Below are 24,060 nucleotides of genomic sequence, written 5' to 3'. Positions count from 1 at the left end.
GCCGCGCCCCGCGTGGGAGGCACCGCCCCGGGGAGAGCGGAGTTTCGCCACGCTCCCTAACGGGCGCGCTGCCGGCGCGGCGAAGCCAGGAGTTTCGCCACGCTCCCGTAGTCCCCTCGTGGGGTGGCGGCGCGGTGCATGCCGGGCCCGAGGCGGACTGTCCCTTCGCTGCGCGAGGAGCTGGGAGCCGCGCCTGCCGCCATGTTCCGCTGGGCCGCCGCCGCCCGGGGCCTCTAGCTGCCCCCGCCCCGCCCCGTCCCGCCGCCGGCCGCCGCACGCCCCTCTCCCCGCCAGCCCGCCGGCGGAGGAGGCGGACCCAGGCGGCGTCGCGCCCAGCAGCAGCGGCCGGAGCCCGGCAGCGCCCAGCGATGTCCGCCAAGGAGGGGAGCAAGGTGCTGCTGCTGACGCCCCACGCCACCAGCGAGCGCGCCGTCAAGGGTGAGCGTCCCTCTCATCGCGGCCTGGCGCTGACCAGGCCCGGATCTGGCGGGAGCGCGGGGAACATGGCTGCCCGGCGCGGCGGAGGGCGGCGGCACCCCGAGTCCGGGTGGCGCACGGGCTGGCGGGGGCGGCTGATGGTCGCCGGGCCGCCCGCAGGTGGGGCTGGGGGCGGTGTGACCGCGGGACGGCTGCTTGGTCCCAGCCCCGCTGGAGAGACACCCGGTCGGCTTGGCTTGTGGGCGGGGAGGCCGAGCCGGGCGTGGAGGCTGACCGGGACGGCAGCGGGGCAGACCCTGCCTGCGGGGACCCCCGGGGCTGCCGCCCGCCTCAAGGAGCTGCCCATGGGGCTGAGGGTGCGGTGTCACGGGTGGAAGCAGCGCCCACGGCCTGCGGCCCTGGCGCCTCCCGCTCCTATGCGCTGCTCGGCCGCTGTTGTCACGAGTGTTCGTGTGCTCTGCAGGCCGGGGGCCGCCGGCTTCCCCGCCTGGGGTCTGACCCCTCACGCCTCGTTCTCTGTGGGGGTTTTCCTCTGTTTGCGCAAAGGAGATCCTTGTAATTGCAGAAGCTGACAGCACCGAGGAAGAGGGAGTGGAAAGGTGCTGCCGCCCTTTCTATTGGCTACTGGTCTCAGGTTCCCTGTTCTGATGGAAAAAAAATCACCTTGATCTATTTCTTCGCGGCCTTTCTAGGTAGGACAGTCTCGTGGGAAGCCTTTAAAAGTCGAACGTGTTATACTGCTCAGGGAAAAGAAAAGTAAAAGCCTTTTAAAGTAGATATATCTGTGTAAAACTAAGACGGTTTAGTAACCAGAACGCTGTAAAACATTAATAGTCTCGCTCTGGAGCACATCAAATGTGTTATTTTAGTATTTGTGATGAGAATAATCCTTCAACGTTAAAGTCTCCTTAATACATCCATTAGATCTAAATTGTCGTTTATAGGATGGTATAGGTAACGCCTCAAACAATTTCTAGGTTTTGTTGACTCAAGTGACAAGTCATTTTATTTTGATCTCGAAGGTTTTGATATTGAGCTGTATTTGGCGATGGCAGTGATGATATTTGTGATATTTGGAATTCCTGATTGTACACAAAGCAGCCTGCTTTTAAGATTGACGTTCCGAGGGAGCACAGGGTCTGATGGAGTTCAGAGTGTCAGAGATCTGTCCATTTAACTTTTTATGTAACGGGGGAGGGGGGAGTGTCTTGAGAAATTAAAAGGATATCTTTGTCTTCATCAGGTCCTAATTAAAGCTTTGGAATCCCATAGTATGTTTTGGAAATCAGCATGTTTTCCAGTAAGCTGGAAAGCTTTGCTCACAGTAAGCTGCTACTCATTTTGGGTTGCTTAACCTGTTGATTTGGTTGAAGGAATTGCGAGAGCAAAAGTAGAAAATGTTAAAACTAGTCTATTGGAAACTTGTGCTCATTAGTGCTAGTATAAAGCATAGCTGGATTTTTGTAGCTTTATTGCAATTTCTTGTAACAAATTAAGTTCTTCAAACAGCGTTAAGAGAGCTAATGGTAAGTGATTAGACACCTTAGAGTGTGCTGGAAAACCTTCATCTGGTTGTTGAGGATCACAGGTAAGGCTTGCTTCACTCTAACAGGATTACAGCCTGGGGTTACAGTATTTCTTTGAGCCTGGTTGTGTAGGATGCATAACTATTATAAAGGTAATCAGGCTTTGACAGCTTCATCTGACATAGTTACAACCAGTTAAATGTTAGTGTAGCAGCATTTCTCTATTCCTTCTGTTGACCTGTCCTGTCCATGTCTCTTGTGCTGAATCACTGGCTTCTGGAGAAAGCCTGGACAGCTGTGCCAAGCTGTCTGTGTTCCTGATATGAAGGACAGGGTGGTTTGGTTCCCCCATCCCCCATTAGGTGCTGTGAAGTTGGAAATATGTTTTTTGTACAGTGACTCCAGAGATGCAAGATTGCAGGTTACGTCAGTGCTTATTGGGAATACCTACGCAACATAAATAAGTTAAAAACATGTTAAAATGGGACAACTGTCACATCCCTGTTCGCCAATAGACGTGTTGCCTCTTGCATACCAAGAAATGATCACCGTACTCTTGCTGGGTTTACGATGAATAGATTGCAGATATGGCGATACTTTCTTAAGGTGGGCCCTCTGCTTTTGTCAAGGCAACATTGCATACTAAAGGACACCAAAGTGTTAACTTTTTATACTGGAAATGTGTGTACCAGGCATGCTGGTGGAACTGTTAAGACAGCAGTTCACATGGTTGCATAATGTCTTATACTTCTAACTTCTCTGATGCTCATTGCAGAAATTGCCTCTTTTTTTCCTAAGTGTCCACTTATTTATTGATAGTTATTAGTATGTATTTACCATAATAAGGTTTGGGGATTCTTTTTAAGGTCATTTTTTTGACATATTTATTTTGTTTAATGTGATCCATTATAGGGGAAAAAAAAAAGCATGAAAGTGTTCTGCAAATGTTATTTGTGTGTGCGCGTGTGTGTTGTGTGAGCTCTGTTCCCAAGAAAAAAAAACATCCTTGGGGCACCCAGGCTTTCTGCCTCTTTTTTTCTGAGATACTTCATTTATAATGTCTTAAGTCCTTGAGAAAAGCTACAGAGAAAAATGTAGTAATGTTATCTGGTGTGTCTCTATTGGTCCATATTTCAGCTTTTATGCTCTCCATATACTAGGTCTTTTTAGGAGGAAATGTGAATTCAGGACTTAATGCCTCCTGGTATTTGCATTGTTTCATCTCTTGCTTTTATTTTAGCTTTGCCTTCTTCCTCTGTTACTGGAAGAGAGGAAAAATAGCTATTACATTTCAGAGGCCATGAGAAATTAAATCCATTATCACTAATAATATATGTTGGTAGAAGTGGGCAAGAGGTACTCAAGAAAAAATAGTTACATTATTGTATAATCAGTAACTCTTCTAATAAGGTAGGATAATAATTAGGATGTGTCCCTCTTTGTATTTTGACCTGTATATTTAGCAATTAGTGGGAAACGCATGTATCTAGAAAAAAATCTGAAATGTTATCAGGTGTAATGTTCATATTAGGCATATATATATAATACACATGATAATGGCTTTAAATATGCAGTCTGAAACAGTCTAGCTGTGTTGGTCTGGCATACCTTCCCAAGTATGAATTGTATCATCAGATTGGTTGCTTTTAAAGTGTATAGAAAGCTCAAAATTTTCTCTTTTCATGGTGTAAGCAATTTGCCTAAGCAATTTGTACTTGCAGAGTTTCCTATTAATTAATGGTTAGCTGTAAAATTGAAATGTCTGGAGTCAGTTTTTGGCATTTGGTTCCAAAACGTGTCTTATGGTGAGGTTTTTGTTACTGCTTTTTTTAAATAGAGATGAGAAAATGAACCTGTCATCTTGATTCACTCCTTTGTAAGACACCCTCTTCAGCTTTAAAAGATGGTAGTGTCTCATGGAAGGTAGCAGTTTCCTCTGTTATGTTCTGTCAAAATCACAGGGGGAGGAAATAGTATCTTTTTTCTTTAAACTGCTGTTGATACTTACCTGCTGTATCTGGTGCTTTTGGGCTTGGGTTTGCCTTTTCTTTTTGAATGATAATTGACTGACTTCAGTCAGCACACCTGACCTTTCAGTGCATATGACTTTTATACTTTAAATTTGTAGTATATCTTTTCTACCAAAACAACTGTTTTGCTATCTTGTAGTAAAGGAAAAAGAAGTGCTTGTAAGCTCAGTTTGATAGAGTGGTCCTGGGCATGGTAGGGATGAGCCTTCATTGGCTTTCCTTGGAGGGCAAAGCATCAGGGCTTCTCTGACCCACCTGTGGGTAGCTACCCGACAAAGTTGTGCTTGGAAGTACTCTGTCTTCATGCCATTGTGCTTTGCCCACTACAGGTGCTACTAGGTTTTCGGAAGCAATCCACAGGACTTTGTTGTGTTGAACTAATGGATACTTTATGCTAAATTTGGAGATCATGTCTGTTCTTCTGGAAATGGGAAGCTTCGGTATTCATAGAATCATAGAATAGTTAGGGTTGGAAAGGACCTTAAGATCACCTAGTTCCAACCCCCCTGCCGTGGGCAGGGACACCTTACGCTAAATCGTATCACCCAAGGCCTCGTCCAACCTGGTCTTGAACACTGCCAGGGATGGAGCATTCACAGCCTCCCTGGGCAGCCTATTCCAGTGCCTCACCACCCTAACAGGAAAGAATTTCCTTCTTATATCCAATCTAAACTTGCCCTGTTTAAGTTTTAACCCGTTACCCCTTGTCCTGTCACTACATTCCCTAATGAAGAGTCCCTCTCCATCATCCCTATAGGCCCCCTTCAGATACTGGAAGGCTGCTATGAGGTCTCCACGCAGCCTTCTCTTCTCCAGGATGAACAGCCCCAACTTCCTCAGCCTGTCTTCATATGGGAGGTGCTCCAGTCCCCTGATCATCCTTGTGGCCCTCCTCTGGACTTGTTCCAACAGTTCCATGTCCTTTTTATGTTGAGGACACCAGAACTGCACACAGTGCTCCAAGTGAGGTCTCACAAGAGCAGAGTAGAGGTGCAGGATCACCTCCTTCGACCTGCTGGTCACACTCCTTTTAATGCAGCCCAGGATACGGTTGGCTTTCTGGGCTGCAAGTGCACACTGCCGGCCCATGTTCATTTTCTCATCAACCAACTCCTTTGTTTTGGAGGAAAGTCATGATAGAGTCTGACTGACAGGCAGTCATCGTGGATAGTAAATGGTAGCTCGTTGAAACAACTCTTCAGAGAATTGCGAAGAGAAGTAACTCATATCCTTCAGCAGGGTCCTAAATTAAGACATTAATAACTACTTTTTAACAATGATTTCTGTGTAAGACATAAAGAAATCATCACAGAAATCATCACAATTTCAGCATTCACAGACTGGTAAGAAAACCAACCAACCAAAAAAAAACCAAACCAAACCCCAACAGGTAAATGGATAAATGTTTACAGGCAGCATGAAGGCTGTTTTAAAAATATTATAAGGCACTTAGAATGCCTTTATGCTGCTGGTCAGAAATGATTCTGAAATGATCCAGAATTGCAGCAGAGTAAAGAGAGTATTTAAAGGTCATCCTTAAAAAAAAAAAAAAAAATCACAATTTTCTTTTGGGAGAGACAATGGAATGGAGCTGAATTCTGACAAGTGAATGCTTGACTGGCCTTATGCTTTGTTTTGCGAGGATGGTTAGAATGAATAAATCTTAACAACAAGAAGGCCCACCCAAAAATGGAAGCCTGCCTTAACTTCAGTAGGACAAATTGGCAGTGGAGGCTTGGGAAGTTAAGGCCAGAGCAGAAAAATCGGTGAGTACTTACATGTGTATTTATTGCATAAGGAAGTAAGGACACTTCCATACATGAGTCAGTTCTTATTGTTGAGTGGGACCAAAGAATTGTCTCATTGAAATGTAAGTGGTTTCAGAACATATCAACAAAACGAATGTTCAAAAAATATCCCAGGACCAGAAGATATTTGTCCAGTGGCTCTGAAGGATTTCTTTTGGGGTTTTTGGGTGCAAAATTGCAGATTTATTTTCCATAGCCTCTGGCATAACTCATCTTCTGAGCCTGAGAGATAGAGCACAGCAGCATTTTTTTATAAACTCTAGATTGAAATGGGAACTGTAGATCAGTAAGTTTAATTTAAGCAGACTCATAGCACTTGTAAGAAAGAGTGGACTAACTATGCCCCTGGGGAAATAAGGTATTAAAGAGGACTTGGTACAGTTTTTATAGATGGAATGCAAGAGAAGTCGTTAGAATATTTTCGAGGAGGCAGTTGGCTGATTGATCCAAGCAAAGCTATTCATTGGGTTCCTCCGTCAGAGTCTTTAAGCGAAAGAGAAAATATCCTCTTTTGGATCAAAATTGGTAAAGAAAAGATGTTATTAGGTTATAAACTTCCATAGTTGAGTGAGGTTAACATCTGTCATCTGGGCTCTTTAAATGTATTGATAAGTTAATTAGAAAACAAAGTGAATGGCAAATAGTAACACTTATTCAGGATGGTAAACTTCAGAGATGTTTCAGATAGCTCTTGTAAGACCGAGTGCCTGGGCAAAGAAATTGCAGGAGATGCTGTTCTAATAAAGGCAGAGTAGACTCCACAAGGAGGGAAAGATCAATTTTCGCTTAAATGTAGAGGGTAGTGAACTCAGAAAAGAAATGTTAGGGTCTGTATGGATAATATTATGAAAATATTAGTACAGTGGCAGTCAAACAGGCTGAGAGGAGTTTAGGGAATATTAGAAGATGAGTTCAGAAAAGAGAATACACCATCATGCCATTATATGCCTCGTGTTATATGTGCATCTTGAACAGCAGCCTGTAATTTTGGTACCTTTTCCTGATTTTCTTCTTTATCTAAAGATATGTTCAAAGGCACTGACTGCCTATCATGGAAGGTGGATCAACAAAGATGAGAAATCTGTGACTTGGAAAGGGGATAGCTAAGTAGGGGGTAGAGTTAGATACTGCTTACACCATGAATGATGTTTAATGGAAGAGTTGAATAGGAAACAGCTACAGTTCTTGTCTCACTGTGAAAAGGAGAAATGCAGTACTGAACAAAATTTTCCAGAAATTAATATAAAGGAAAGGTAAAATACTTTTCCATTTAATATGTAATTAAATCTGTGGAATTCCTGGTGGTAAGATGCAGTGGAAGCTAAAATGATCGAAGTGTCTGTTCAGGATCTGGACAAAATTAGGAGGTTCTTCACTGAGAGTGTGGTGAAGCACAGGAGAAGTTGTGGCTGCCCCATTCCTGGAAATGTTCAAGGGCAGGTTGAATGAGTCTTTGAGCAACCTGGTTTAGTGTAGGTGTCCCTGCCCATGGCAGGGGGTTGGAACTAGATAATCTTTAAGGTCCCTTCCAACCCTAACCATTCTATGATTCTAGGATATATGGTAAGGATGGACTAAGAAGTGCCTGCAGTGCCTTCATAGGGTTTCAGGGTTTACAGGGTCATTTTTCCTTGCTTCTAGAATGCTTGTTAATATAGCTTGCAGCATGCATTCAAGTAAACTTGAGTAAAGGGATAGATATGTGGCATTTATGAAAAATACCGTAATTCGCAAGAAACTGACTTTGCTGAATTTGTTCTTTCTTGTTTGGGATGAATAGGGTAACGTTCATCTTTTGACAACTGATTGTAGCTTTCTGAGTCAAGTAGACACTGCTGTGTATTTGTGCTTAACTAATATTTTCAAGGTTCCTGGTCCGTAGACCATCTGGGATGTCTTTATGCTGTTTCTTTTCAAATCTGTTCTTCCAAATGCAGGGGGATAATTGGATATATTCTGTCTTCATAGCAGTCATGGGTGCTACATCTCTTTCTTCTGTAGAGATGTTGGCAGAAGCATGAAAAAACTCCAGGGACAGACTGAAATGACAATACATAGACAGCAATGCATTTATAAAACCAAAGCCCACAAAACTTGACCAAATGACAGAAAACACACAGCTGTGCTGTCGTGGTAATAAGCCTGCTGACAAAAGGAAGGAGACTGGCCTATCTTTTCACAGAACAACGTGGTTGTATTGATACGTAATATCACTTAGTGGAGACAAACATTATATACTGTTTCACATATAAATACCACCAAAGCTACAAATTCATTACAATGTCTGTGTTTAGTAACCTTGATAATGTGAGCTGAGACTATCTGTGAAATCAAAGCTACTCTTGAAACAGAAAATGAAATCTGGGATTTGAACATGATTTTGCAGGCAAACTGAGTTCATTAAACATATCATGGACCTCTGATTATAGAGGAAAAAATGGCTTATTTTCTTTCACTGTCAGAGAAGAAAAGTTATGTAAGTTTTAAGGTCTTAAGAGCAGAAAATACTTTGCTTGTGGAAGTACAATACCTTGTACAGTTGATCCCTGATACTTATCATTAGTCTAGAGGCTTTGATCTCATCTTTTTTCATAAGCCTATTCCAACAGATTGTCTCTGATACAAGCCATATTTAACCAAGATTATTAAAATAGGCATATATATCAGTGTGGTTTAAATTTACAGTATCTACATGTAAGATTTCATTAGCAGCTACTGTTGCACTTGGTTACTAGGCAATGTGAGATCTGCTTTGGGTCTGAAAGTAGTGTGTGTTAGTTGCCATACTGCACCTCTCAGCAGGGATTATTGTACTGGCTAAAAGCGCCATGCTTACGTAGTTTTCTGATTTTGAACCTTTTTACAGTGTATTGTGAATTTGTTCAGATTGGTGCTAACTTTTGGATCTCTGTAGCATGCTTTATTCTAAGGTATAAATATGCCTAGAAGTTTCTAGAAAGTCAGTGTAGAACTAGGTTTAGAGATTTTGCGCTTGGTATCTCTGTTTTAAGTACTAGTGCAGTATAAAGGTAAGGTGATTTTTTTTCCTCTTTGCAAATGCGTATACAAATAGTAATAAAAAACAATCCCAAAAGCTGCCCACTGTTTGGTTTTGCTTGTTTGTTTGCTTGTTTCTCTACTTTTTTTTTTCCCCAGCATTATTGTTAAAAATTTTGAATGTGCAATCACGATGTGCTATCTTTGTTACTACTATGCTTTTACTAATGGGATATAGTATGTTATTTTGTGCAGCAATAAGTTTTTAGAAATTCATCTCTAAATGCTTTCCTATTGCTTAGCTTTGCTGGGAATGGAAGAAGGGAATCCTTTAATGACCAACACCATGTTATTTCCTTAGGGCAGTTCCTCTTAATTACCATTCCATTATAGTCCCAAGAGCTCAGGTTATGCACAAAGACTTTGAAACATGGGTTATATTTCTGTCTTGGAACACATTATGCTGCAATTCTTTTTCCTTAGGCTATAACATTCTATTACTGCTTCATCAAAGGTTTCATTAAACCCTTTAGTTTGCAGAAATTGTGTATGTGCTTCAGAAATGATCATTCTTAACCTATTAAAAGATGTTACTTGTAATATTTTTCGAAGGTGTGAGCTGTAATATAATGTTAACTATTGTTAAGACAAAAATTAAAGTATAAAATGGAAGGAAGCGTTTTTTATAGTAAGTGTTACTGTTTTATGCAGCTGGGTGATGCAGATAAAATCTTTTGCCACGTTTTAGTCTGTCTTCTCTGAAGATTATTCTAAGAATAAAAATCCTTCTTGAGCAATAGGAAAAGACATGAATTTTGTGAAAAGGATTTTGTTAAACTCTGAGGAAGTAGTTGTAAGACTTGCTTTTTTCATGAGGCAAATATAACTTTATGAATGCTTAACTACTTGTGATACTACATTCATTGGTGTTGGACATTATGGATAACCCCTAGGTATACGGAGTTTTTAATTTGAATCTTTATAAGAATAGCAATTAAAATAATCTGAGTCTTCCAGGCACTGGACAGAAACATTGGTTTTTATAGCCTCCAAGAAAATGTAACTTGCTAGACAAGCTCCAAGCTGTAGTTTCTTAAAATGGGCAGAATTGAGTGCACATTTGATCTGAAATACAATACATGAACATAAGAATTTTTTAAAGAGAAGAAAATTTCATCTGCCCTGTGCTTATAAGCCCTGAAATATTTCTGAACTGTCATAAGGAAGAGGTCAAAACCATATTTCTGAGTTCTGCAGCCATTGGTAGTAGTAAGAAGTCAGGAATGATTTGCACATTAGAGACTGAAGAACAGGTGTTCATTTCACCTCAACAGACCATGCTCTACCACAGCCTGCATCTACCAAAAAAACCTCCAGAGAGAAAAAAAGGGTCATCTTTCACTTAAGTACATCATTGTCTAGGAATAGTGCTAGAACTAATAAGTGCAGTTCCTACAAAACTGTGTCTTGGAAGTGATTGACTGGTTCTGGGAAGGTATGATTTCTAATGCTATTACAAAAATTAAAGCAGGAGAAATCTACTTCTTGAGTTGTCTGGTCTCTCATAAAAGGATGAGAACAACTCTGCTGCTGGAAGCAATTTTGGGCCCACAGATAGTATGTTAAAGAAAGTGGGAGAAGAAATGGCCTAAAACAAATTTATGCACAGATTAATATAAACTTCCAAGTAATGCAAAAATAACATGAAGAGAATATGAAGATCGGAAAGTGAAGTTCAAAAAAACAGTGAATGCTGGAATTGATATTTGCATGGTCATAATTAAGTGCTTCTAAAAATCAGTTAAATTTATCATGTTGGAACAATGGATTTCTCTTTTCAGAGACAGATTTATGTTTTTAAACAATTCTTGTGCATGGAACAGACATGGTTGTCCTTTGATTTCTTAAATATGTTAAGTTTGTTAACATTTGGACTACATGGAATTGTAACACTTCCAAATGAAACTTGAATCATTGCTAGAAGAGTCCGGAAGAACAGGCATGTCATTTCTTTCCTGTTAATAAAATACTGTATGTCCAAAAATAAAGTGCCAAATTTGTTCTAAACTGCAAAGACACATTTTTTAGTTTTTTCCTTCTTAGAATCTTTTATAAGAGGAAGAACATACAATTCTCCAGTTTATATTCTAGTATAATTTCATTTCAGTGAATATATGAGTGTGATCTAGGCATACAGACATTTTATTCATAGGTTTTTATTATTGCATAAACCAGAAGGTAGCAATTTGCTAGTAATCTAGAAGTCGATTTAAAGGAAGTCAATGATTGTTTTAGTATTTAAGCATTGATTTTTGGAATGTAAAGCTTAAAAAGTTAAGTATGAATAAGCTGTATACAAGTGCATTCATACTGCTAGTTCTTATCTTTGAATAGATGTGTTTCTCTAATTTTTGGTTTTGAATGTATTTGAAATAATATTTAAATGGAGTGTAGCTGAATGATTCTGCTCTTTTTTTTTTTTTCAATTCTTTCAATAGCAGTATGCTTTGGTAGGGAGGCGTCAGATGAGTTTCATTTCCTGGAATCTAGCAGGAATGCAATGATATTCTGATGCATTGCTTAGTGGCAATTTTGACGTATCCTCTTCTTCCACATCCCACATTCATATTTCATTTGTTACTGAATTAACACTGAATTCATATAAGCTGCTGGCCTTCAAATGTGCTGTCTGGGCAGTTGCTGAGCCTGGTTTTTGTCCCCAGCATCAGACCTGCTCTACCTCTTTGAGATACGGATCAAACCTGGCTGCTTTTGACCTGCGAGGCGGGATCCAAGTAGTTCTTGTACTTCCATTAATTTCTAAAGTTGTTTGTAGGATTTGAATAGCCTCTACTAAAATTCAGTCTTTTTAGAGACAGTGCAACAGGAAAATAAGGAAAACAAAGTCAAAGAAGGAATTTCAACCTAAAGTGACAATGTTGTAGGCTCCCAAAATTTTTTATTTTTTTTTTCTGGCAGCATAAACTTGTTAGGCTGCTTAGTCAGTGGTTTGACAAAACTTCAAACTGGCCGAGTTCACCCTGGCACTTTCTGCCATTCAGGGGCCATCTGCACTAGTGCTGCTCTCCCTTCCATCTTCTCCATTAATGCTGTCATAGACCTCTGTTAGAGTCCCCCTTAGTTTTCATGGGTTTAGGCTGAAGTTAGTCTAGTTATTCCTGAAGAAATAAAATCTTAACTTTTTGATTTCCATTATTGTCTCTTGAATCCTTCCTGATTCTTTTTTTTTTAATAATTTGGACAAACCAGAGTTGCGTACTAGATTTGTTGGTGGCACCATTACTTCTTCTTTTGTTTTTCATTTACTAATAATTCTTAATATTCAGTTTTCTGGGTTTTGTTGGCTTGTCAGCATCAAGTATTTTCCTAGAACTATAGAAAAGACCTTGCTTCTGAATAGTAATAGTTATTTTATAATCTATGATTTTTATATGTAAAGTTAGGATTGATTTCATTCATTAATTTGCATGTATTTTTATTTAATATGTCATATTTTGCTAAGCCACTCAGTAGTGTGGACAATAGCTCTTCATAGCCTACCATATTCTTCATTGTCTGGAATATTTACTGTCACCTGAATGCTACATCACTCCCATTAGTTACCTTCTTTTTAGTGTAATTTATGAATTTATTAAATAACGCAGGTTCTAGTGGGAGTCCTCTAGTAATCTCCCTTTCTAGGTGCTGGCTATTACCTCCTTTTATATCTAGTCCTTTAAACATTATTGTATCCTTTACTTGCTAGCTGTGGATTTGTTTAGGTGGGTTTTTTTGGTTGGTTGGTTGGGGTGTTTTGGTGTTTGGGGTGGGGTGGGGTGTGTGTGTGACACTTTGATGATGGAAATAAGTAATTTCAAAATGCCTTTTGCAAGTCTGAATGGATATGAAATGGATCTCCTGCGTCCTCGATAATTGTTGAGTCCTTCAGAGTATGGCAGTATATTGGAGAGGGAGATGTGTCCCTTTGCAAAAGCAGTTTTGACTCTTCCAGATGTTTTACATATTAATGTCTTCTAACTCTTGTTTTATAGTTTACAAATTCACACATTCTAGATGCCAATTTTTAAAATATACATACACAGATGGCACTGTTCCATCTGGCTTTTAATGATGGCATCAAGTTGGTTCATTGAAAGACAAATCTGCTACTTTGGATAGCAGCTATTCCATGACAGATCCAAGCCTAGATGGAGTATATTTTTAAAATGGCATTGTTGCGACTAGTGTTTCTTCTTTTTAAATTTTAGCTGTCCCTTTTCCACCAACTCATCGCTTGACATCTGAAGAAGTGTTTGACACAGATGGAAGACCAAGGGTTGACATTTTGAAGAACCACTTGATAAAAGAGGGTCGAGTAGACGAAGAAATTGCACTTAGAATCATCAATGAGGGTGCTGCAATATTACGGAGGGAAAAAACTATGATAGAAGTTGAAGCGCCAATTACAGGTAATATTTCTATATAATTTCACTCATAAATAAATTTGAAAAAAGCCAGATATTTTCAGTAGTTGAGTTCATGTTAAAAATCGCTAAAATAAAATTTCTGTATAGTCATTGAACTGTCACTCCCAACTGTATTTGCTTAACAATACTCAAGTGGTCTGAAAAAACAGGCTGCACGTTAATTTTCACAATGAAGTCATTAAACAATTGGAAAAAGATAGTATGATTGCTATTAAAATGACAAAACAGAAAAACCTTTAATGTTGATGAATTACGGATTACTAATTCCTGCAGTATTGTAAGTGGGAGTAAAGATAACTACCTGCTATAGAAAAATGAACTCAGAATTATCCTAAAGTCTAAACATGTGGAGAGAAGCTAATTGCTGTAGTTTGAAGCAAATACTGTGAACTGGAATGCTGAGTGAAAATACACCTTTGTAGTTCCTCTGTAGATGAGGCTCATGATTGCACGTGAAACCATGTCTTTGTGAGGGTAGTAGTACTGGAAAGTGTTGAAAGGTTGTTCTAGCATTTTTAATGTGCTAGGACCAGATCCACTGTGATACAAGACTGACTAGTGGGGGGTGGGGGGGGGGTGAGTATTTTCATGGTTAGACTAGTTGAATTTCTGCTTGACCTCATGAAAGGTGGAACAGGTGTCCTTTAGTACTTTTATTTATAAACAATCCAGACTAGTAGAAAATCACTGATGTTGCATGTCTGTTATTTATGGTAATGAAAGTAAATTTGATTTATGCGTTCAAATCGGATTTTTTTTTTATGTGAATGTATTTTCTTCTAAATGGACCTCTGTAAAATTTATGTCTGAAGAGCTTCTTTTAGTACATCACCTTGCTTTCACTTCTTAATATCAGGTAAATGAAAACACTTAAATAGTGCTTCATTATTACTGCAATTTATTTTTTTTTTAAATAGGTGATTGAAATGGTGGAAACCAGTAAGTGACTGTCTGAACTCAGAGTCTTTTGAAGCTCCAGATAAAACTACACAGTTATTCATGTTTAGAATTTATATATTTCTGTTTGTTCAAGTAGTTACCCAGAGCTACTGGTTAATTAGCAGCTGAGAAAGAAGTAAAGTTCTTGCAGTGTTTCAGTAGAAATCTTAACAAAAGTGACATAAAAGAGGACTCATTCTATTTAGTCTAATACTTTGTAGGTCATGATGACAAATGGTCTGCTCCGAGGGAATAACAATCCTGTCTGTGGTGTGCCATATCCAGTATTTCTTTCCAAAATTAGAACAACTTTTTTTCCACAAAAAAATTTACTGATAAACTCCGAGAAGTCAGAAGATGCTATTCATCAGTTGTTCAGCGACATTTCGCTTCAGTGGAAGGCACAATCTCTCTAATTCCTGTTAATTGTTATCAGCAATCCCTCATGCAGAAGCAAGAAGGCAGCTCCTGACTTCCGTTGAGCTGGGAATTCCTGTGGGAATGAGGATTTAGGAGTAGTTCTCTTCCACATATTTTTAAAATTTCTATTTCTTTATTTTTTGAATTGTGAGATGACCTGGCTTTGTTGTATGCTCTTCAAAGTCTTCCCATCTGCTATCTTTGGCACTTCTGCCTTAGGTTGCTGACCACTGGTCTTGTCCTGTCTCATATTCTAAAAACACAAGAAAAATCCACTGTTGAAATAGTGAACATGGTTATTTGAAGGAGAAAAGTAACTGAGCAAAGAGAAGATATGATGATATTAAAAGGTATGTTAGTCTGACGTAGAAACGAAAGCATACTCCCTGCTTTATTCAGTCCCACATGGACACAGCAAATTGTTGCAAAGCAACAGGCATTTTCAAATGTGCATACCAAGGAGAATTCATGAAGATACCTAAGGGGCTGGGGAGGACAGTAAAGAGCTGCTGACAACTTTCAAGACCTCAATACTCAGTGTGTTAAATGTCTTTGAAAAGTATTCCACAGTTTGCTAGACTGAGATGGGGCTGTCATCAGCATTGTTGCAGGTAGTGAGGACAGCATCTTAACAAAAAGCAAAGGGGGAAGCTTCAGAAATTTGTTATTCCTGCTTTATACCTGCCTTTCCTCTTAATTAGAAGTACTTTGTAGCTCTTAACTATAACTTAGTAACTTTTCCATTAGATTTTTTTTTTTAATTAATTTGAACAAAATTTTTGCTTGCAGTGTGTGGTGATATTCATGGCCAGTTCTTTGATCTAATGAAGCTGTTTGAAGTGGGAGGATCACCTGCTAACACAAGATACCTCTTCCTCGGTGACTATGTAGACAGAGGTTATTTTAGTATAGAGGTAACTGAATATATTAATCTGTTTTGTCCTAAATTTTTCTATAAGCACACTTTTATGAAGGTTTTCAAATGAAATTTTAGATGTGAATATGTTCTTCGTTGCTGTGCTTTCTTCTATGAGAGAGGCCTGCTCACAGGAGGATATTGACCCGCCATTTGGACTGTCCTGTTGAAACCGACAGACTTACTCATTTTTCCTCCTCTTTCTTTAGTTAGTTTTTGAAAAGTTGAATTCTATAGCTTCATTATACATAATCCTGCTTCTCTGGAAATAGCCAGGAAGTTGGTTTTGTAGTTTTTTGGTAAACAGGTGAGTAATGGCTGCAAAGTGTTTTAATTTATTATGGCTGTTTATTTGTATAAAGTAGATTAATTTTCCCTATGTAATCAAATGTTTTTTTATAATCATTAATATTTTTCTTTACTAAAATTCTGAGGGCGATTACAGATATTCCCTAAGGATGAGCTGTGTTTCTGCCATTAATTTTTCAGGTATTTTGAATTAAAATGCTTTTTTTATTTTTCAGGATGTTTGTTAAGTATGCTAAATTCCAGAGATACTCACGTATTCATATCAATTAGTTTCAGAGTTACGAATTTTAAGTTAACAATTCTTCTGGAGCCAGCTTTGGAAGTGCCTCAGCTTGGGGTCTCTCAATAGGTACCAAATCTAATAGAGTGGCATACTATTTGAAATAGTAATTGGCAAGTCATGGTGTATGATACTTCATTTTTGTATTAAAATCATGCTGTTCTAATAACGCGTGTGGGTATATACTGTGAAGGGCACGCACAGTGCCTTTTGTGTTAGGGATGGTAGACAAAAGGAGATGCAGCAGGAATGATTACCTCAAATTCATTTATAAGGAAAAATTTCAACAGACTTTCTCTATTTATCAATTTGATCTTCTTGTCCTGTTATTGATGATTACAAATAATGTAATTGTCCTTGAAAAGGACATTTACATAGCAACACTGTACGTTACTATATAAAAACATGGTATGAAAGCTTTTCAACCATTACTCTTACGAAGAAACTTCTGTACAATGGATGTTCTTGAATTTCTTAATAAAAAGAGGCTCAGGGTTTCTTTGTCATATAATTTTAATTCAGATTTTAATATAATATTTGGCATGCTAGATGCACTTGTGGAACATGTAAAGATATGTTAAATATACTCTTGAAACCACTCCAGGGTTCTTAAAAGGCTTGTCTTCATTGAGATAATCTGCTCTCTTCTGCTGTGAGTGGTTCTTGGAACATCAGCGAAGTACATGGCAGATTATCTGAATAAAGTTGAATTGCTGCAAGTGCATGAAGGCAGGGCTATGCTTTGTGGCCCTGTTGAGAAAGCAAAAAATAGCATATGAAAATCAGCCATTTCTTCTCTGTTTTAACCTTAAAAAATTCCTGCTTATGTTTTTGCCTTAATTAGCAGTTAGGAAGTTTTAAGTTGACCTCCAGGAGTTTTTATATGTGGTTACTTTAAAATATTTCTTAGAGATTGGAGGCATAATATACTTTTGGTAAAATATTTGATGTTTCACAGCACAGTAAAGGTGAAATTCTCTAAAAATGTTCAAACAGTGAAATTTTATTTTTCACCATTAAATTTTCAGTCGGTCTGTCCTAAAAAATCTGTAATTGCACTGATATTTTAGTAATAACCCATGTCCAATTAAAAAATGTCATTGCTCCTAATAGGAGAGATAATTACATGCTACTGTAATTGTATATAACAAACTGCTGGGGTCAAGATGGAGTCCTTCACATAAGTGTGCAAGTTCTTTTCTGTGCTGGAAGTATCAGGACATAGAAAACTCTGACATTGGTCTGCATGCATTTGATAATAAAAAACCAAATATGCCAGTACAACAAAAGGTAAAAAAATAAAAAATCTTTTAATGCTCAATAGGTAACATGATCGAGAGTGTGTAAATGTACAATTTAATCAAATGCAGTATCCATTCACTGAAAGGAAGGGACTCTTTTGCTATTTTTCTATTACATGTTTTCAAGGTTGGCAACTCATAAATTTTTCATCCCAACTGACTTAACTAAAACAGTTCACAGTTGTAGAATCTGCCAAATTAATTCATGTATTCATTTGATGATAAGCACTTGTTTTATAAGAAACTGATTATGCTTTCTGCTGGGAAACAGTTTTAAAGAGTCTGGGGACTTTGCAATATATCAGGATATTTTAGACTTACGGAAGTGTTGGAAAGCAAACGGTATCGTTAGAAAAATTACTTTTTTGCATATTTTTACTAAGAAGATAAGAAAAATTCAGTAATTAGTTTACCTAAACTTCACAGTGGAAGTCTTTGATATATTTCTCCATGTTTGCTGTTTTTTGTAAGTGTTCCTTTGTTTTCTTTCTTCCTCCAAGTACTTGCTATTCTATGCAAAATAACTGTGAAGAATGATCGCTTCAGGGTACTCTTTTTGATTTAAGAACAATAATAGCAACTTGCAGGTGACTTCAGTGTAGTCCAAAACTTATAAGATTTTGAGATTTTTGTGCTCAGTTAAAAATACAAGAATCAGATACGAAATTTAAGAAATACAATTGGAGTATTGAACACTGAATAAAAACCTGTTTTTTGAGGAGAAAAAGGGTTTACTCTGTCCATTGTTAGTTTAAAAACAGTCTTCAAATTATACAAATGACTTAAGTGTAAATAAATTTGTGGTTGCTTTTTTTTTTTCCTTCTTCAATCTCTGCTTTTCTTCTTATGCCAGTGTTTAGAATCATATAAAATCAGGTTTTAGGCACAAACATACACATTATTTGTCTAGATGAAAGTGTTCCATTGTATGATTCTGCTGAGTTTATTTTAACTGTTGAGCGTCTGGTAAATGTAAATATTTTTACAGCATTCTTTGTGGCTCTTCTTGAGAAAATAAGTAATTTGCATAACACATGTCTAGGACTGGACTCAGGGAAGCAGTGCTGTATTTTAAAATGGTGCATTAAGCTGTACTTGCTTTTGAAGCTGTTAACGTTCTTGTTCAATGTTTCTCAGTAATAATTTTTTAAGTTCTTATAAACCAGTGTATTTTACTGGATATCTTTGTTTTTCAACAGTGCGTGCTGTACTTATGGGTCCTGAAAATTCTCTACCCAAGCACATTATTTCTTCTGAGAGGCAACCATGAATGCAGACACCTAACAGAGTATTTTACCTTTAAGCAAGAATGTAAGTACTAAGAATGTCAGTTTAGCTTCCAATGTGATGATCTGCAGTCTAATTTTGCTTGAGAGATGTTTGTCTTCTAGCAAAGTTTGTCTTGCAAACATGTGGAGGACCCATTGACTTTGGTAGAATTGCTTCCAGTTAAGCATGGTGTTGGGACTGCAAATTATGTAGAACGGTGCTGTCCATAAAGATACATTGTAGATTAAATTTTGATCTATCAATCCCAATTTTAAAATCCTGGAGAGAGGAAGGTTATTTTGCTGTCTTGGCTATAACTGGGAGTGCAAAGTAACATGCTGAGCAGCCCTGTGAAGCTAGCAAAAAAACCCTACTGCTGAGTAATTTTTGCATTTAGGGATTTGATTTAAACTACACTAGAAAGATAACTCTTCGGTGTTCCTCCACTTGGAGGCTTGTGTAAGTATTGATCCAGTGATAAATGGATCATATGCCCTGGTAAAACTGTTTTTGATGGAGGTAAAAGGGCTGTAATCTATAAGCAGTTCTTAGCTTTCACTGTAAATGAGAAATCATACACTTCTCAGTAGTATTTTACATGAAGTGTGCTATATAATTGTATAATACAAAATAATTCTGTGATTTAAAAAAAAAACAACAACCCACTGTTTTTCCACTTGAAATTGAAGAAGAAATGAAAAATGTTTATAGTTCCGGAATAGAATATCTAAGAAATGTGCTTGCTGTTGCGGTGTTTGGAAATGCTCATTTAAACCCCAAATATTCATTGCTTTGGGTTGGTTTGTTTTTTTTTTTTTAAGCATTCGCTTTGAGATTTGTTCGTGTAAGTATGATCCACTAGATTACTTCTTCCATCTAATACGGATTTCTTAATGTTTTATATTTTCTTTCCTGTAGGTAAAATAAAGTACTCGGAAAGAGTCTATGATGCCTGTATGGAAGCTTTTGATTGTCTCCCTCTTGCTGCTCTCTTAAATCAACAGTTTCTGTGTGTTCATGGTGGACTCTCACCAGAAATTAATACACTAGATGACATTAGGAGAGTGAGTATTCTGTGTATATGAAAATAAGTGGAAATACAGATATTTATATGGTGCTACACAAAGTCATCTTTGTGAAATTGTCAGTGTATTGTTTTCTGTTCTTTTCTCTTTTGGAAGTGTAAATCAAGAACTGAAATGTAGTCTAAGTAGTATCACATTTAAAAACTCTTGGATTATTTAGTGTATTTTCCATTGGTCCATCTCCTTGGGACAGCTGGGACTGTTACATTAAAAAAAAACCCTCAAGAACTCCCCATAGTTTCCTGCGGCAGGTAGTACATGTACAGAGCTTCATATCCAGTTGAAATAATGCTTTGTATTTCTTTCTAGGTAAAGGTAGTGTTCTCATGGCTTTCACAACAGAATTCGTTGAAGTTAATTGTAGTCTTAAAATGGTTTGTTATATCTAACATACTCCAGTTATTCTATTATTTCTTTGAAAGTTTTGAGTATTTCTTATATTTCTTTTGCAGTGTTCAATAGAAATTCACATTGCTGTTTAAAATGACAAATTTGGTAGGCACTTGAATAACAGCTGTAGAGTGCTTCTCACTGTGGTAAACGTGCTGAGTACATTGGTAAGAATGAAAACAAGTTTTAAAAATTATACAATAGAGACATAAAATAGTCATGTGCAATTTAAAGGGAAGAAGAGTATGATGACACGAGGTATCTGTTTCTAGCAACTTGGTTTTAATTTGCATGGACTGCTGATGTCAGGTAAAGATTTATCAGATGGGAATTTTCAAATTGCTTTCCTTTTTGTGTATTCCTTTTGACTTATTTTAGTTCACTTAATTGACATCTTAACTGCTGTGTTTGGGATTCAAAACCGTTCCTGTTATGATTAGTAACAGCTGAAGAGTAACTGATGTCAGCTTTAAAATATAAATATGTGGTTCTAAGAAACTTTGGAGTTATTGGTAAGGATGCAAGAAAAAAGTTGTTTATCCAAATATGGAAGGAGTTACATGGGGACCTATTTAAAAAAAAAAAATCCAAATTTCAGAAGGAAAATTAGGAACATACTTTTTGTACTATATAAATATTGATGCCCATTTTGTCTTTTATTTTCATTTACGGTATTTCTCATTCTCTTAGCTGTGAAAGGCTGTGCACTGCCAAGATTTCAGCTGAAACAAAATTCTAGGAATTATGATTTTAAGCCTTGTGATTTATAAGGGGGGAAATGTCCAGAGGAGCTTATGAGGATTCTTAATTTAAGGAAGAGAGACAGAGAATTTACTTCCTCATTTACAACAGATGATTGTTCTTTTTTTTTAGTTCTTGGTGATACTAAGGCTTGATCATCAAAGTGCCTTGAAAGGTATCAGGGTGTTACTGTGAATCTGTCTTTGTAATACCTTCCTTTCTTTCTATGGTCTGCTTAAATTTCCTTTTCTTCAGTAGTATTTAAGATGACTGCCACTCTTCACTGGCCTTCACGTTGTTTTTAAGCTTTACTTTGTGATGATTCCCAGGAAAATTACTACAGGTTAATTTAAACTGCTCTCTGTATCTTCCAAGAATGTGAAGCTTCTACGAAGGTCTTTTGCCTCAAAAGTAAAATAGTTTTAATATGCTGTACCTTAATCTACCTCCAAGGTTTTGCTACACCTGAATTTGAACATCCATGTGGAGGTATGATGCACTTTAGTTTAGTAGCCCTGACTGCTTAATGCCTAGAAATTAATTCGGTTTCTATGATCTTATGGTACATGTTAAGAATTATACTACCTATTTCTGATTTAGCAACAGGTGTAGTGATTCTTATTCTTGAATAAAATTGTCTTTCTCAGTTACCTTAATCATATTTAGAAATATGTTAAGCTAATTTATATTGAGGTTCTGATTTGCCGTAGTCGCAACATATGCAGAAATAGCTGATCAGTAACAAGTGTTCTGAATTGACTCATGTCCTTCGTTAACTTTTTTGCTGTCCTGATGTAGAGAGACCCTTAAGTTGATTATTCTGATTTGATGTATATAGTCAGGGTTGAGTAGCTTGCAGTGACATTTCCTTAAAATTTTGAGATGTCTTGAGAACCATGACAGTTGGTAAACTGTCTAGTGAAGGAGACACTGCTCTGGTGTGTTTGTAAGCATGTTTTTTACAAACTGACCTCCGTACTTCAGGACGTCAACATCATTGTTCTAATGCTACGAGAAAGTGGTTTGGAGAGGGGGTTGCTTATAGCAACCAAAACTTTATACCGTCTCTATCCATTTAGCCAAAGTCATAAGGAAAATCCTTGAAGAAAACCCAAAGAAAATCTTAGAAATGCTTTCTAGACTTTCAGCCTTCTGTATTGCAGGAAACATCAGTTGGGAAACAGTTGAATCTTCTTTGTGTGAATGCTTCTGTTAGCTTCTGGACCCAAATTTATTGCTGGAGGTTTAGAAACTTGATGGTTTAATCTACAGAAATTCAGGTACTTGCAGAAGTTGATGGACTGACTCTTCAGTTTCTGGAAGAAATATTCCATGTAAGGTTTACTGTCCAGTGTGGGAAATGTTAAACCCCTGGATTTTTAATAAGTAAATTCGTACAACTTCAGTTAATACCTGCCTTGCCATTATCTGGCAGGAATTTGTAAAGATCTGGACCTCTCCACTTATGTTACAGGTGGCAACCTCGGGAGCTCTGATTTTCCAGGGCACGAGAGAGCTTGGCACTACTGCTGGTTCCATATTTGAATGGATTCCTATGGACCGTTAGACTCAAATTCACCAGGTGCCCACCAAACCTCCCTTCGAACCTGTCATGAAGAGTTAAGTGTTCTCTAGTACCATCAAAGTCATCTTCTTTGGTGTGGGAGGTAAAGTGAGATAAATGCACTGTCCATCAAAGAACCGTTCCTACATTTCTTGGATAAAATCATCTTGTGAACAAACTCCAGCTACATAAAGATCAAATAAACTTATATTGAATCTGGGATGTCTAATCTTATTTCTAGGACATCAGAGATTGATTGAGCGTTACTTATTAAGCAGGGTATCTTCCTTTTAAGTTAACAAATGCGCTGTCCTCATTACTTCTGGCTGTTTTCACTGTAGTTACTAGGAAAGTTGCAGTCTGCTAAAACAGGTGTTTCCAAGTAGAAATCTGTAAAGCAGCAGCTAGAGAAAGAAAACAAAGACATCTCCCAAAATGTATAATGGCCCATAGCTGAGAAATAAAGCCTGAATGAAAGAAGTCTAAGATGGCTAAGCTAGTCAACTCTTCATTATGTTGTTAAATGATCCATTTTGGTGTTTCAGGTTTTGTTTTAATTATCATTATTATTATGATAATTTCTTAAATTTATTTAGTCTCTTCTAGTCAGTGCTAATTATTCATGCTTTTCTTTTATAATTCCTGTTTCCTATACTGTTTCTCTTTGCTAATTCCTGGCAGTGTCTCCAGATTGGTAGGTGTGGCATGTGCATGAAAAAGAACCATTTTGTTCCTTGTCTGTAACTTGTCCTTGTATTACACATACCCATCAGTCTGTAATTTATCTCCCTTCTTTTTACAACTAATAAATCTTATTGCTCTTAACAGGTTTGGTTCTTTGGGCATGTCTCTGCCTTATTTCATGAGGAGGAGAGGAAAACATATACAGAAACCACTTCTCTTTTATACTGTGATTTATTGTAAAAATGCTTAGTATTGATGGATATGTAGTTTAACAAATGTGTAAAACTTCCTGATTTAATATTCAAAGAATCTTTGTGCTGTTACCTTTTCTTTAACAGTTAGATAGATTCAAAGAGCCTCCAGCATTTGGACCAATGTGTGACTTACTGTGGTCAGATCCTTCAGAAGATTTTGGAAATGAAAATTCACAAGAGCATTTCAGTCACAACACAGTCAGAGGATGCTCATACTTTTATAGGTGAGAGTATGCTGTGATCTATTTGATGTCTTGATGCTGACTCTTGCTGTGTATTTTAGATAATTTTGGTTACTCATAGCTGTTTTCGTTTTGCAGCTATCCAGCAGTTTGTGAATTTCTGCAAAATAATAATTTGTTGTCAATCATTAGAGCACATGAAGCACAAGATGCAGGGTAAGTACTTTGTGTCTTGGAAGAAATTATTCACAGTGTAAAATAAAAACATACAACTGCTTATTGCTGTAAGATGTGAAATAATCTGTCTGGTTTTGCAGTTATAGAATGTACAGGAAAAGTCAAACTACAGGGTTCCCATCATTAATAACCATTTTTTCAGCACCTAATTACCTGGATGTCTACAATAATAAAGGTAAGATCTTGTTATTAATAACTGTACA

At 37.8% G+C, this 24,060-nt stretch overlaps 1 protein-coding gene across 5 annotated transcripts in view; it reads left to right on the top strand.

Annotated features, from left to right (window-relative positions):
- Positions 1–6: 6 nt before the first annotated feature.
- PPP3CB (protein phosphatase 3 catalytic subunit beta) overlaps positions 7–24,060 on the top strand; it is a 42,255-nt gene continuing 18,201 nt past the window's right edge. For 4 of the 5 annotated variants that reach the window (XM_061459425.1, XM_061459423.1, XM_061459424.1 and 1 more), the window contains exons 1-8: positions 7–438; positions 13,068–13,268; positions 15,435–15,559; positions 18,651–18,762; positions 19,639–19,784; positions 23,523–23,662; positions 23,759–23,836; positions 23,938–24,032. In XM_061459425.1, coding sequence (XP_061315409.1) covers positions 369–438; positions 13,068–13,268; positions 15,435–15,559; positions 18,651–18,762; positions 19,639–19,784; positions 23,523–23,662; positions 23,759–23,836; positions 23,938–24,032 — 967 coding nt within the window. In that variant the 5' untranslated portion in view covers positions 7–368. Of the gene's footprint in view, positions 439–13,067; positions 13,269–14,864; positions 14,996–15,434; positions 15,560–18,650; positions 18,763–19,638; positions 19,785–23,522; positions 23,663–23,758; positions 23,837–23,937; positions 24,033–24,060 lie in introns of those variants that run through there. The other variant, XM_061459426.1, reaches the window with a different exon arrangement.

Source organism: Pezoporus flaviventris, unplaced genomic scaffold (genome assembly GCF_033815535.1).
Source record: "Pezoporus flaviventris isolate CSIRO_AGI_PZ_B2104156 unplaced genomic scaffold, CSIRO_AGI_Pfla_v1 ptg000029l, whole genome shotgun sequence".
Lineage (NCBI taxonomy): Eukaryota > Metazoa > Chordata > Aves > Psittaciformes > Psittacidae > Pezoporus > Pezoporus flaviventris.
The sequence above is the reverse complement of the archived record's forward strand: the minus strand, read 5'-3'. Positions and strand labels throughout refer to the sequence as shown.